Genomic DNA, 13,236 nt, shown 5'->3' with positions numbered 1-13,236 from the left:
TGGTTTCCTGTTGATTGTATTTTTCTTCTTCTTTACGGACGGTGTTCCTTAAACGCATGCGTGCCCTCTTCAGACGCTCGGTACGTGCGCGTTGTATGTCGTAAACAGGAGGCAACAGCAAAGCTTCTGTTATCTGCGTTTTTATCATTCGCACGCGCGCGGGATCAAAGGAAAGGGCCGCGTGGTAGCCGCATGTATTGAGAAAGTGAAAGGGAGAAAATTGGAGAACAGTCGAACTGGCTAAATTGTCAACGGTAATTTTTCCAATTGTCCTGACGAGGCCCCTTTCCTCATTTTTATTTAGCCATTGACGTGTTCATTTCACTATTTATCATTATATATACCATAAGAGAGGGTCTTGCCTGTATTTCTTTTTGCTTGTGTACTCTTGCTTATGCTGACTGCCTCAATTATTTACTTGTGTTTGTCTTCTCGTATACTATTGCACTGTTTTATACTTTGCCCCACCCCTGCTATCGTACTATTAAACAGGAACAGTATAACTAATTAACTAATGTATGAACCAACTAACAAACTAAATAAGTAAATAAAGCAATAAACAAATAAATAAATCAATACCACGCCCACTTAGGTCTGAATATACTGCATGTTTTTATCAGTAATGCTGATTAGAGAAGGGTCTCGAGAAAGATTGGAAATGGGCTATTTAACCGAATCTACAATGTTCATTAGAACTGGGAAAGAAATGTTGAGCGAATATGTTGCATACTAACTTTTAAAATACAGAACAGAGTTTCAGTTATGAAATACACGGAGTCGGAAACGAGCACTGCGTAACTTCCTTGACTGATTTAAACTTTCCTTTGATAAAACGGCCTCGAGACAGACGGGGTTTAGCTACTTCGCAAGCTTTCACTAAGAAATATATTTCTATTTCGTTGAAGTGTACAGAAAATTCTGTTTGCCATCAATCACCTTTAATTTATGGGTTTTGGTGGAGGATCGTTTTACTTACTGCTCGCTGGGTTACTTATATGACAGGTTTCCTTTCTCGGTGACTCGGTAACTATGGCACGCAGCCACTCGACACAAGATTGCAGGTTCGCTTCCCGACACGGCAGCCGTGTCCTGATTTAGGGGAACCTAGAATGGCTGTTGTGGTAGTACATTGTAGGCTACGTGCTAAACAACTAGCGGTGGTCAAAGTTTATCCGGAGCTCTCCACTACAGGGTCTCTCAAAGCACGAGTTTGAGTCGTTAAAAATTCATGAATGAATCGATGCTATATATTTGCATACTACTAAATATTTGAAAAGGCGGCATCCCTAAAAACAAAGCCACGGACGGAGACGGGACGAAAAGAACGAGGGCTGACACGCAAAATCATGATCAGCGCTCGTCCTTGTCATCTGTTCTCCGTCCGTGTCTTCCTTTTTAGCGCTGCCGCCTTTTCAAATGTGTACCAATACGCCCAGTTCGCCACATTAACTACTCAATATATACCGCAGCATTGAATTTTTACGAAGCCCCAATTCATCAGCGTAAGCAGCTGTGTGAAATTTCGAGATAATCTAGCACCGAACCCTCACTTCTGTTACATTTGCCTTTTGCTCGTTTCGTGCGTTACATCTAGGGAAAACAGGAAAATACATTTGAAGATTAATTAAGATAATTGGGAATTAGCAGTTTAGGTTACCTGCAAACAATGTAATCACCTCTTGTTTAATATAGGACGTCTCTGCGAGTATAGAACGCGTGCAGTTTTGCTCCAATCATGTGTCCACGCTAGCAGTTCTGTCGCAAACTAATTTTTTGTTCTCACTTTTGTACATATTTCGCAGGTCTTGTCCAAGGACCAATTGACGATGTCAAGAGCAGTAGACGGCACCATGGCCTGTACAAAACCATTCAAGAGACACGAGAAAACCGACGCGAGGCGCTGCTTCCGAGAACGTTGAGAGTGAGCACCTTGAGAAACAAGCCAGAACAACCGACATCTGGACCAGTGGAGGTACTAAGGAGGCGCAGGTGAACATGAGCGTCAGGGCCGCCGCTGTCACCACTGAGTGGCCGGCGGTGTTGGTCGGTGCCAACCCGCACTACGCCAGCGTGCTCGTCGATGGTGCCGACAGTGGCCAACAGGACAACTGGAGCAACGCTCAGCAAGACCAGTGGGCAACAAACGACACGACTAGCATGCAAGCCAATCTGAGCCAGTCCTGGCACGAGAACCTTCCGGTCGTGATCACAGTCTCTCTGCTGCTCTGCCTGGTGATCGTCGCCACCGTAATCGGCAACATATTCGTCATCGCGGCCATCATCTGGGAGCGCAACCTGCGCACAGTTAGCAACTATCTGGTGCTCTCATTGGCTGTAGCGGACTTGATGGTGGCTTGCCTGGTGATGCCACTGGGAGCCGTGTACGAGGTGACGCGAGAATGGAGAATGCCGCCCGAGCTGTGCGACGTGTGGACATGCTGCGACGTGCTGTGCTGCACCGCCTCCATCCTGCACCTGCTCGCCATCGCCGTTGACCGCTACTGGGCGGTCACCATCGTGGACTACATGCGGCAGAGGGACGTCCGGAAGGTGGGCATCATGATCTTCCTCGTGTGGAGCGTGGCCTTCGTGGTGTCCATAGCGCCAATCTTCGGCTGGAAGGACAAGGACTCGCGCAGCCGTGTCCTGCACGAGAAGAAGTGTCTGGTGAGCCAGGACGCCGCGTATCAGGTGTTTGCCACCTGCTCCAGCTTCTACGTGCCGCTCATCATGATCCTCCTGCTCTATTGGCGCATATTTAAGGTGGCGCGCCAGCGGATTCGCCACAAGCCGGGTGCCAAGGCTGTGCTCATCGTTCACAAGGAGCCGTCGACGTCGTCGGCCGTGGCGTCCAACGAGAACACGCCGCAGCACACCATGACTACCACCGTGGGCACGCCTATCCACAACAGCAGTAATCAGTCGTCGCCCAGTAACGGCATGAACAAAGCCATGCACGGGGGCATCGGCCGCCTCCTTGTGCTCACAAAACGAGAGAAGAAGCACGTCGAGGAGACGATCGAATCTCGGCGCGAGCGCAAGGCCGCCAAGACAGTGGCCATCATCACGGGCGTGTTCGTCATGTGTTGGCTGCCCTTCTTCGTCATGGCGCTCGTCATGCCGCTGTGCGAGACGTGCGACCCGGGCAAGCTGGTGTTCAGTTTCTTCTTGTGGCTGGGCTACGCGAACTCGATGATAAACCCGATAATATACACCATATTCAGTCCCGACTTTCGGAACGCCTTTAATAGAATACTGTGCGGCAAGAAGCCGCCCATGAGATGACAGGAATGAGTTTTGCCTCGCGCAGCAGCAAGCGTGTTTTCTGTCCCGCTGTGGTGCATAGGTGATGACCGATGGAACGCGGAGAAAATTTACTACAATTGTTGCCGATGCTTCTGTCAAGTATTTTTGTATTGTCCCATTAAAACGCAGGTTAAACTACATCGCAAGTTTGCCATCGCTTCTGAGCTTTTTATTAACAGGTAGGCCTCGATTAGCCGAGCCTAAGATACGTAGTTGACGTAGACGTACTACGGCTTCTCGAAGTGAGCTGTTGTGAGAATTCCCGTCTACCCGTACGGATACCGAAATTTTTGCGTGCTTCAGTGCTTGCGGCTTTAGCCTCTGGGGCACAGGCGAAAGCCACAGACACTGACTTTGCGTGTAATTTTGGCCTCCAGCTGATTAATACTATTTTTAAGAAGCCTTCAGCCCCAACTGTGGTGGCAGAACTTAGCAGGTTTGTTCCATTTACCGTCGCTTTCAAGAACACAAAGGGTGCTTAGCTTAATGCAGAGCTTTTATGAATGTAAGCTGTTTAGCGTTTTTTTTTTTGGCAGCAATTGTGTCAAACTAGGTGCCAAAGTATAGACATGCCCTCAGTTGAAAAGTCGTCGTGTTTTGTTGGAGGCTCCAACAGCGCACGGGGCTCTGCGCTGTTCGTTGGCCTCTGGCAATGCGCCTTTCGCATTCGCTCAAGTGTCGCGTGTTTCTCAAAGCCCTGTTTCTTTCATTCTCTGGCATCTGGGCTTTCTACTTTATTTTTGCTCAACCATTTATTTTGCCGATTCTTGCAAAATCGAGCATTTCTCTCAGCATGTTCGGGCATTTGGACTGCCTTTTCTTCAAACCGTTACAGACTGCTCTTCACAAACTCGTCATCAAGCGCACATGGGAAAGTGAAAGCTACAGTGATGGACACGTTCAGGGGCTGCAACTTTTTCCACCGACTGTATGAGTGACCATAGGGGTGTGGTTTACCACGTGATGACCCTCTTGTGTCTCAAAACACAGTCAAGGGTGAAACTTTCAGGGAAGTGCCCTAGTTCCGCATCAGTGTACAGTGTATTGATTGTGATATTATTGTATGTCTTTTGTGCGGATGAGAGAAAACGTTATGAGTGTTTTGTCATGCATACTATGACTATCTCTGTATAGCAGAGCACCTGCAGTTATTTGTGTTTCGCTTAAGACGATGGCACTGAATAACCATATCTGTACCGAGTAGCTGTTTTCTGTGTTCCTGTCGTTATGGACGCGCATATTGTACTCACTCTTCTAAAGGTACTAATGTGATACATTGTGTAACCGCACGCTGTTATTCCGTGTGGTCTCGAAGTCCTATGTCCTTCTCGACGCATGCCTTTACCCTCTCGTATTGTACAAAGCCCACACTATGGAAAGTTTCGTGCATCGTCTCTCATAGGGATACGTTTTTTCTGTGGGTGTTCAACCTTATCCATCACTGCATTTGTAATCAAGGCGCTCTGTATGTGTTTCATTTGCAGGAATTCATTAGCTAACATTTATTTGCCTTGTATGCTTTCTATTTTGTTGGTGTTTTTAATACGTTAGTGTAGGACAGCAAGTAAAGATGCTGTGATATTAGGAAAACTTATTGCGCGGCATCGAGCATTTGAGCACGTAAAATACTTAAGTCTTACTTTCTTGACAGACTTGAGGCAGATAAGAAAGGCCTCTAACCAATGCGTCCGCTTCGGCTGTGAATATGGTTTTTATATGCGTCTGCGCAATCCTGATGCGAGGACAGTTATCTGCATGGCAATGAGGAAAATGAGAACTGCGTCATTTCCAAAAAGACCAGGGATACCCTACGAAAAAAACTGTTTTCTCTTGCGCTGCGTTAAGAATTTCGAAGCAGTGATGCATGCATATATGTATGCAAATTGGAATAACCTGTGACTAATATCTGTTACATGTAATTGCAATACATACGTGTACACACACACACACACACACACACACACACACACACACACACACACACGCTTACTCCTTTGCAACGCTTCTCAAATGAATGAAAGTAGGAGCTTCAAGCGCAAGTCTTTCAGGTATTTGCTTAGCAAACTTATATAACGGTAACATAGCTCCCAGGCTGTGGACAGCGGAACCTGTTTTCCACAGGCCGTGAGTTTTGTGGCAAAAATGGCGCCACAGAAGCTCAACTGTGTTAACCCACCAGTTGCTTCAATTAGAGATACAGCAATTCACGTGTTTTAGAGAAAAGCTGTGCATGTTTTAAATTCCGCACCCGGCGTGGCTTAAAAGGTTGTTCGAAGCGAATCTTGCATTTTGCCCTAATAGACAATATATAAAAAATGGAAATACACATCTATTTGGCAGACACAGGAAAATGCCTGAGGGATAAGGAATGTTATGAACTGAGAAAGTAGTACCCTCTCGTTGCAATTAACTAGGCATTGCTCAGTGTACATGGGCTTGCCTGCATGAGGCACCTGTGAGCATATGGTTAAGACTGTTCGTGTAACTGGTCAAATTCGTGTTTGTCGTGATGTCAGATTTTATCTGCACATTTGAAGAAAAGCAACAGGACTTCCCAGCAGACTATCAACACGTGCTGCAATATTTGATTGGCAGCTTGCTTTATTGACATGATATTAAAAGACAGTTCGGTACTTTAGATGGTACAAGCTACGGTGTCTCGTATGGCAAACAAAATGAAACCACAAAATGCGCGAAATACACCAAGTACACTCACAGAGGGTCAACACGCAATTTTCTAAAAACAAATCTAGGAAGCCTGAGAAGGTACTTAGATAGGAAGGAACAGGTGATAAAAAAGCACAGTTGCATAAATAATTAAGAGTTCTCGGAGTTTACCGAGACCACCTACAGATGTACAATGATTTTCCGTTGAGTAGACGAACACACGTACAGTAACTACTTAACAATATATAACAAATGTACTCGCGACATGACAGGAGCTGATGGCGCATGACAGGAGCATGACATGACAGGAGCTGCTCAGTTCAAAGCTTAGGAGAATTTCAAGTTGGCCATATCTGTGCTTCCCTAAACCACCAATATTAAAAAAAAAAAAACTTGAGGATAGCCAACTGCATTATCTACACAGAGTGACCTGGACGGGATGAAAATAAGGTAATATTGAAGAGCCAGGATGGTTGACTCGGTAGCTCGAAATATTTATTTCTGTCATATTAACGTGTGCCTCTGTGCCGTCAGTATAAGACTGATGATGATAAGAACTACAAGATGCTATGTCTCGTGAAGAGAGCTTGTGACGCTCACAGTAAATGGGGATATTGCGCCTGAGCGGTTTTTATCATGATGATGAAACGTCCTTGGCACCTCCAACCTGGTACTGAGAGCACAGCGGCATAACGTATTCATCCGTGAGCGAGAAATTTTTTTGACCTCTTTCTTCAAGCAAAAGTGCTTTACACATTGTCAAAATGTACCCGCCTCAAATTTACGCTTCCCGATCGCTACTGTCTGGACGCATCAATAGAGTAGGCAAGTAGGAGCCAGACGATGCCAGTTCCTATACCTATTACTCACATCTCATGAACATCGTTCAGCAGTAGCCGTAGACGCTTCCGAATGCCATGAACCTGCTTTCTGAAGTTGCCACCCGCTTTTTCCCCTCAAGAATCCCCAACTGTCTTCCTGTTCAGTAAGAGCCTCTTGACAAACTGTAACCCCGAAAAAAAAAGAGCGCGCTTAGCAAAGTGAGCAGTACCTAAGTAGCAAGACTGCCAAGGCTTTTCGCTCAAGAAATTTCAAAGCAGTCGGGCTATGTAAAGTTGGCATTGTCTTCGTAGAGTAACTTAGCTGTTTGTGCTCGTACGTTTCGTGTGGGTGTGAGAATGCATGTGTCAGCGGATGTGTCTTGCGCTATGTTTCGCCCTCTTCAACTAAATATGCTGCCTGCCCGAAAGTTGTGAGTCACTGCTCAATTAACCAGATTTCTTCTGAAGAACATATCAAGAAAGGACAATGTATCGCCCATAGGTGGAGTGTTGGGTGTAGCTATTTACGTCATAGTTGCAGAGCAGCCACTATTTTTTGCTTACACAGCAGGCGTGCTGCTAAAAAAATAAATGTATCATCGATGCGGTAAAGTTAACTGCGTACCGTTATTGTGGGATAATCGCCACCTTTTCGCCTGATCAAGTTATAATAGAGAAATGACAAAACAAGAAGTCAAAATGTACCTCTTACTTCAATATAGATTTCAGGGGTAAGTATACTAAGCAGGATTTTATAATTATAGATGTACTAGCAGGACACTTTACAAGATACAAAATTGGTGAACACAGGCATTGAACAACAAATTCTTGATATTTTAACGGGAAATTAGGCTTCGTAAAATTCTGTATGCAAGTCCAAAGTGTTGTGTAATTCTGTTTTCCAAACTTTTCATGTGACGAGCCTATGCGCTTCCTTTTTCCGGGGTAAATTATATTGTTTTTCTTCAGGGCCCAAGCAACGCCAGGGCTTGCTTTCTCTTACTGGTATTGAAATAGAGAGCTGGATGAGTTGGTTTCGGTGAAATATCGCAAAATCACAAAACCATGGGACAAAGATCGAATAGGATCGGACCCGCAAATGCGCATTTGGCCATCTGCTTCTCTTAGTTATCTTGGGTCATTGCGCTATTTAAGTCTATTCGCCGTTATTCACTGTGTCCCTGCATAACGCACTTTATTGCTTTGTATATATTATTCCGTCTCGTAAGAACTACTCAACCTTTATTTTTATTTTCGCAATAGACGAACTGCTAAATGCGTGTTTCCCCGTGCTGCACATGATACTTTATTCACGCACGATATGAGCGGTTAACACTGAACGACGGACAGAGTTGCCTCTTGTAGCATATTGCCTCCTTCGGTAGAGTTCAGTGGTGTGAACATGACATGCGACAAGTCTGACATCTGCTAATGTGCGACATCTTATTGCGATTGCTTAGGTTCCCTACTAAACGTTGCACTAGGTCGATTTGTCATGTCGACGGCAACAAGAACTCCTGAAGAACGTTTTGGCATAGATACGTACTTGCTGTCAGGTATAACTGGTGCTAAAAGGATGCACACGAAAACGCAAACATGAAACAGACACATGTCACGTGTTTTTGCTTATGTCTCTTTAGTGGCAGTTTTACTTGACAGAAAAAGACACGATTGGCGACATTCCGTAATAAAAGCGACGATGGTTGCTGTCTTCTCAGACCAGTGATCATTACGTTTAGAACAAAGAAAAAGAAACCAGCACTTCCCGGATCTTCATCGTTAAACTAATAAATAGATAGAATAATTACAGCATACAGGTTGCGCCACTTAACTTGAGCCAAGAATAAAATATGAAAGGCGCGTTGAAAGCGAATTCAACCAAACGCATACCATTCGCAATAGCCTATACTACCTGAGATAATTTTTTGTTTCCCCATAACTGACTAATTAATTCGATTTAGTTACCAAACTTTTTGATTATTGGCTGAAGACCCCAAGTATGATACGCCGACTTGTAGAGCACCGTCAGAAACCGCCGATCAAGTTGTTTTCTGTAGGATACGTCTCTCGTAGTCTTTTCGTCCCTTTTGCAAAGAAGGCCCGCGAAATATGAAAAAAGCCACGTGTCGGAGCGTTGGCGCAGTGGTATCGTGCTGCTCTCAAGCGCGCGTTCGGTGAAAAAAGGCCAGGCTTTTAGCTTAGTTAAGCCAAGAATGCGTTGCATATTGCGCGAGTTGGGGGCCCAGCTTTTCCTCCGGCTGTCGTGACGTCACGTCACGTGGTTGCGCTAAAGGTCAATGGTGGCTGCCCGGCCGCGCCCAAGGGCTGAACTGAGTGATTGCAATGCGCAACGCATAAAAATAGAAGCAACCTAATAGCAAACATAGCAAACTTAAAGGAGAATAGACCCACCTAATAGACGCGCAGCAATGAACAATGGCTCATACCCTCAATGGTGGCTGCCTGGTCGCGCCCAAGGGCTGAACTGAGTGATTGCAATATGCAACGCATAAAAGGTTGGCTGCATCGTGACTGGCGACGAGGAAGCGGCAGGGCGTTCATTCTCTCATCGGCAGCGCTCGGCCAGAAGCATGCATTTTCGCTGTCATCCTACGGGAGCCGACCTTGTTCACCGAACGCACGCTTGAGAGCGGCACGATACCACTACAGAAGCGCTCCGTCACGCGGCTTTTTTTTCATATTTCGCGCGCTCTCTCTGCAACCAGGAAAAAAGGACTACGTGAGACGTATCCTACAGCAAACAAGTTGATCGGTGGTTTCTGAAGGTGCTCAACAAATGTGCATATAATACTTGGGGTCCTCGGCCAATAAATAAGAAGTTGGGTAATTAACCTCATTATGGAGCTATCGGGGAAAAGAAAAATATTGTCTGAGTTACTAAAGGCTATTGCGAATAGTAGGCATTCGGTTCGATTTGCTCCCTACGCGCCTTTGATTTTTAAATTCTTGGCTCAAGTTATGTGGGACAACCTGTATATCTACAGTATATAAATAAGCTGGCGAGTGCAAGCAACAAATATGGGCATGTTTTCTTGTTGTAGGACGAGCTGTCTTCCATTGCCTCTCACACACTCGAAAAAAATGTTTTTCACTCTTTCCAGTTGCATTTCATCGATGAAATTGTGCGGTGTCTTAAGTGCGAAACTCCAAATAACCTTCCCCATCCTCGCTTTCTTTTTCTTGCGTATATACTACTTGTTATACAACTCTCCAAGCATTAGTAAAAAGCTATAAGGCTTACAGAGTTTCACTTGTTACTGTTGCTAGGAATAGCTGCCAGAGTATGACAGAATGTTTACAAGTGTAAAAAAGAATGGAATATATTATGAATATATAGATGCCATGAAATGCAGCACCATTAAATTGTTTGCACGAATGCCGCTCTAACGTAGTCGTGAAAGCAGAGAAACGAAGCCGTTACCTTTCATTACGAAACCTTGCATCAGTCCTGTTGTTTTATTAAAAAACTGAATGGCTTTATATTGCAGGTGATCAGACTCACTATATATAATGTCATCGTTTGACACCACGCTGTGTAAATGAGTGTACGTTAGTGCTTTGGTGCCTGACCCAGTGCTTACATGGCTTAGCTCCCCTCAACAGAGTATTAAACAACGTTAGAAACTATCGTGTAAATACTGAGATAAGGTTACCTCCATCATTACTTTTATTTTTGTGAGACGCTACCACGGGCGACATCAAAATATATGGGTATATATGCGAATTGTAAGTGTGGATTACTAATCGTATAATAGAGTTAATTGGAGCTCACTAAAGCTGAGAAATCTTTATTGTTATATAGTGTGCATTCCATGACTGTAACTTACTGTACCATACTTAAGGACATTAAGAATGTCTCCAAACATAACTATCTGATTTGCATGTGTGTACGCGATTACATACAGCATGAAGCTCCCAAGCTTCGACTTCGTGTGTAGCATTTGACTTTGACTGTTGTCCTTCAAAAGAACGTGGTGTGTACAAATGCTGAATCTGCGGGAAATATTATTATATATATCTTCGAAATATTAAGTCATGAATAAAGATTGTTCTGCCTGTTGAATTACAAAAGAGTGCCTCTGTTTTATTTCTTTATCAAATAAAAAAGAGAGCATAGCAAGGTTGTCTCTCTAAATTGCCTGATGTGGTACCTATAAGATGTGTGGGACATTTGAATGCACCCGTACGAAATTTTTCCATATTTGCCTTCACAAGAGGACATATAAAAAACGTTATTAAACATGCAATTATTGCGACAAAGACCACTTTACCGCAGAAGCAAAGAAAGAAAGCACATGGAATAAATCAGGCCGACACGTTTACGAATAAATTTGAATATTTGTAGCATTCTAAGCACAAGAAATATCAGCGCCAACACGAATTGAGGGCATTAAAGCGCAACTTGGCCGGCTTTCAACCGAGTTACCCCGGGTGAGCTACAAGATTTGAAATTCCCGCAATGACGTAATCGGTGACGTATACCCCGATGTGCAGCCAATAACTGACGTGGGTCGCGTTAAAACAAAAATATCATACACGAATCTGAGGTTTCTGGAGTCTAACCAAAGTGGTCACACGAAATTTCGTGCCAGCCTTGGTGCGGCCACAAGTACCAGTGCCAGCACTTATGAATGCAGTAGTTTTAATCCACCGCAACTCAACCTACCGTTAAACCTATGCCACGGAGCTTACGACCTTAGCGTCCCAGATCAGATCAAACGGTCACCTGTGCATTTTAGATCCTCCCCTGAAGCTTCCGCTACCCGCAGTACTATCTCGCTGCGATGTAGCATTATTGTATCACCTGTTCCTCATTCGGATGGGTAAAATAGCTTCACACGCAGCTGCGGATGTTTTTAGCTTGTGGAACATCTCTTCTGCATCTCTCCCCACTGTGACGGCCAGCGCCTTCTATTTCGCACCACGTTAGATCACTTTGATTCAGGATCCTCCGTGGAGGAGTTACAGTGACCGTCGTGATCCCAGAAAGTGATGTGGCAATTCAGGCTCAACCACAAGCATGTAATTTCCTATGGGGATAGCGACAAGCGGTAGCGACGAGCGACAGGTTTGGACGTCGCGGAGGGCGATCTGTCCACGTCGCTTCTCCCGTCAATGGCTATAACGTGCTTAGTATTCTTAGCGTACTTCCCCAACTTTGGCAAAATGCTGCAGTCTGATAGCCAGACCCGCAGACGTCACGCGTTCGCGTAACAAAAGGGCATGTGCGGGGTGACCCAGTATGTACAATATATTACACCTGCACGTTGCGGTAGCTATAACTTAAATCCAGACTATTTATAAAACTGGTTATGGAGCTTCTCTGCAGTTAGGACATGGCACCTAAGAAGGCCTTATGAGCTGCCGAGCGGCAACAGAAATGATGCCAGGAGAAGATGCCAACGATTATAACAGGAGGTTTAACTGTCAATATATCGAGACCCACAAATACTTCGTTTCCTGAGGTTATGTTAGAGGTATTTCGGGCAATTAACCAATCGTTCATTAGGGAGCTTGCTGAATAAAAGCACTAAAATACGTACTACACTTCAGTGTCCACAGAGCCCTCATATGCGCAATTTCTAACGAATCAGAAGCAACAAAAACGTCATAAAGCTCTCTAGAGATGTTAAAGGTGGCTTCAGCAGTACCATGTCGGTACTTCGCTTTATGTTTGTTCGCTATTTTGACGCGAGCAAAATAGAAAGAATCATAAGCCTCGGCCTGCACTATATTGCTACACGCGAGTGATATTTGATTGTTCGAACGAGACGCATGGGCGCCATCACCCGAGAAAAGAGTAGGAAGAATGAACTGGGCTTGCGCTGTGAATCTAACCGGTCAGCGCTGCGACCATCGTTGTAAATATAATCTGCAAATAGTTGCTCGTCTTGCTGACCCGTCCTTCGCGTAACATTGTGGTGCAGGGTGCCATTCCTCGTCCTGACCACGGAGCTCCGCAGCGGCTGCGCCGCCGTCGCGCTTTCCGCCATGGCACCCGGTGACGACACCTCGCCTGCTTCAACTTCTGCGACCCCGACAACCTCGTACGTTACGGTTACAAATCCCCGCGATCTTGGCATATTCTCCGGTCAAGCTGATGTCGACGTTTAGGGCTGGCTCAACCTGTATGAGCGTGTTAGCCAAAACAACGGCTGGGACCCTGCCATTATGCTAGCCAATGTCCTATTCTACTTTGGCGGAACTCCTCGGACACACGAGGACAAGATCTCTAGATGGGATGCTTTCAAGGAGAAGCTCGTCAACCTCTTTGGAAATCCCACCGGTCGGCCGCTTGCTGCTAGGAAAGAGCTTGTTACCCGAGTTCAGTCTTATACTGAATCGTATGTCTCGTACATACAAGACGTGCTCGCTCTTTCCTGGAAAGTCGACGACTAAATGGCCGAGGTTGATAAAGTCG

At 45.2% G+C, this 13,236-nt stretch overlaps 1 protein-coding gene across 1 annotated transcript in view; it reads left to right on the top strand.

Annotated features, from left to right (window-relative positions):
* The window catches only part of LOC135908836 (5-hydroxytryptamine receptor-like), a 117,419-nt gene extending 108,579 nt beyond the window's left edge, over nucleotides 1-8,840 (top strand). Inside the window, exon 3 of the mRNA XM_065440674.2 lies at nucleotides 1,803-8,840. Coding sequence (XP_065296746.1) covers nucleotides 1,996-3,285 — 1,290 coding nt within the window. The 5' untranslated portion in view covers nucleotides 1,803-1,995 and the 3' untranslated portion in view covers nucleotides 3,286-8,840. The remainder of the gene's footprint in view (nucleotides 1-1,802) is intronic.
* The last annotated feature ends 4,396 nt before the right edge of the window (nucleotides 8,841-13,236 follow it).

This window comes from Dermacentor albipictus, chromosome 1 (assembly GCF_038994185.2).
Source record: "Dermacentor albipictus isolate Rhodes 1998 colony chromosome 1, USDA_Dalb.pri_finalv2, whole genome shotgun sequence".
NCBI classification, from domain to species: domain Eukaryota; kingdom Metazoa; phylum Arthropoda; class Arachnida; order Ixodida; family Ixodidae; genus Dermacentor; species Dermacentor albipictus.
This window is presented reverse-complemented; position numbering and strand designations above follow the sequence as displayed.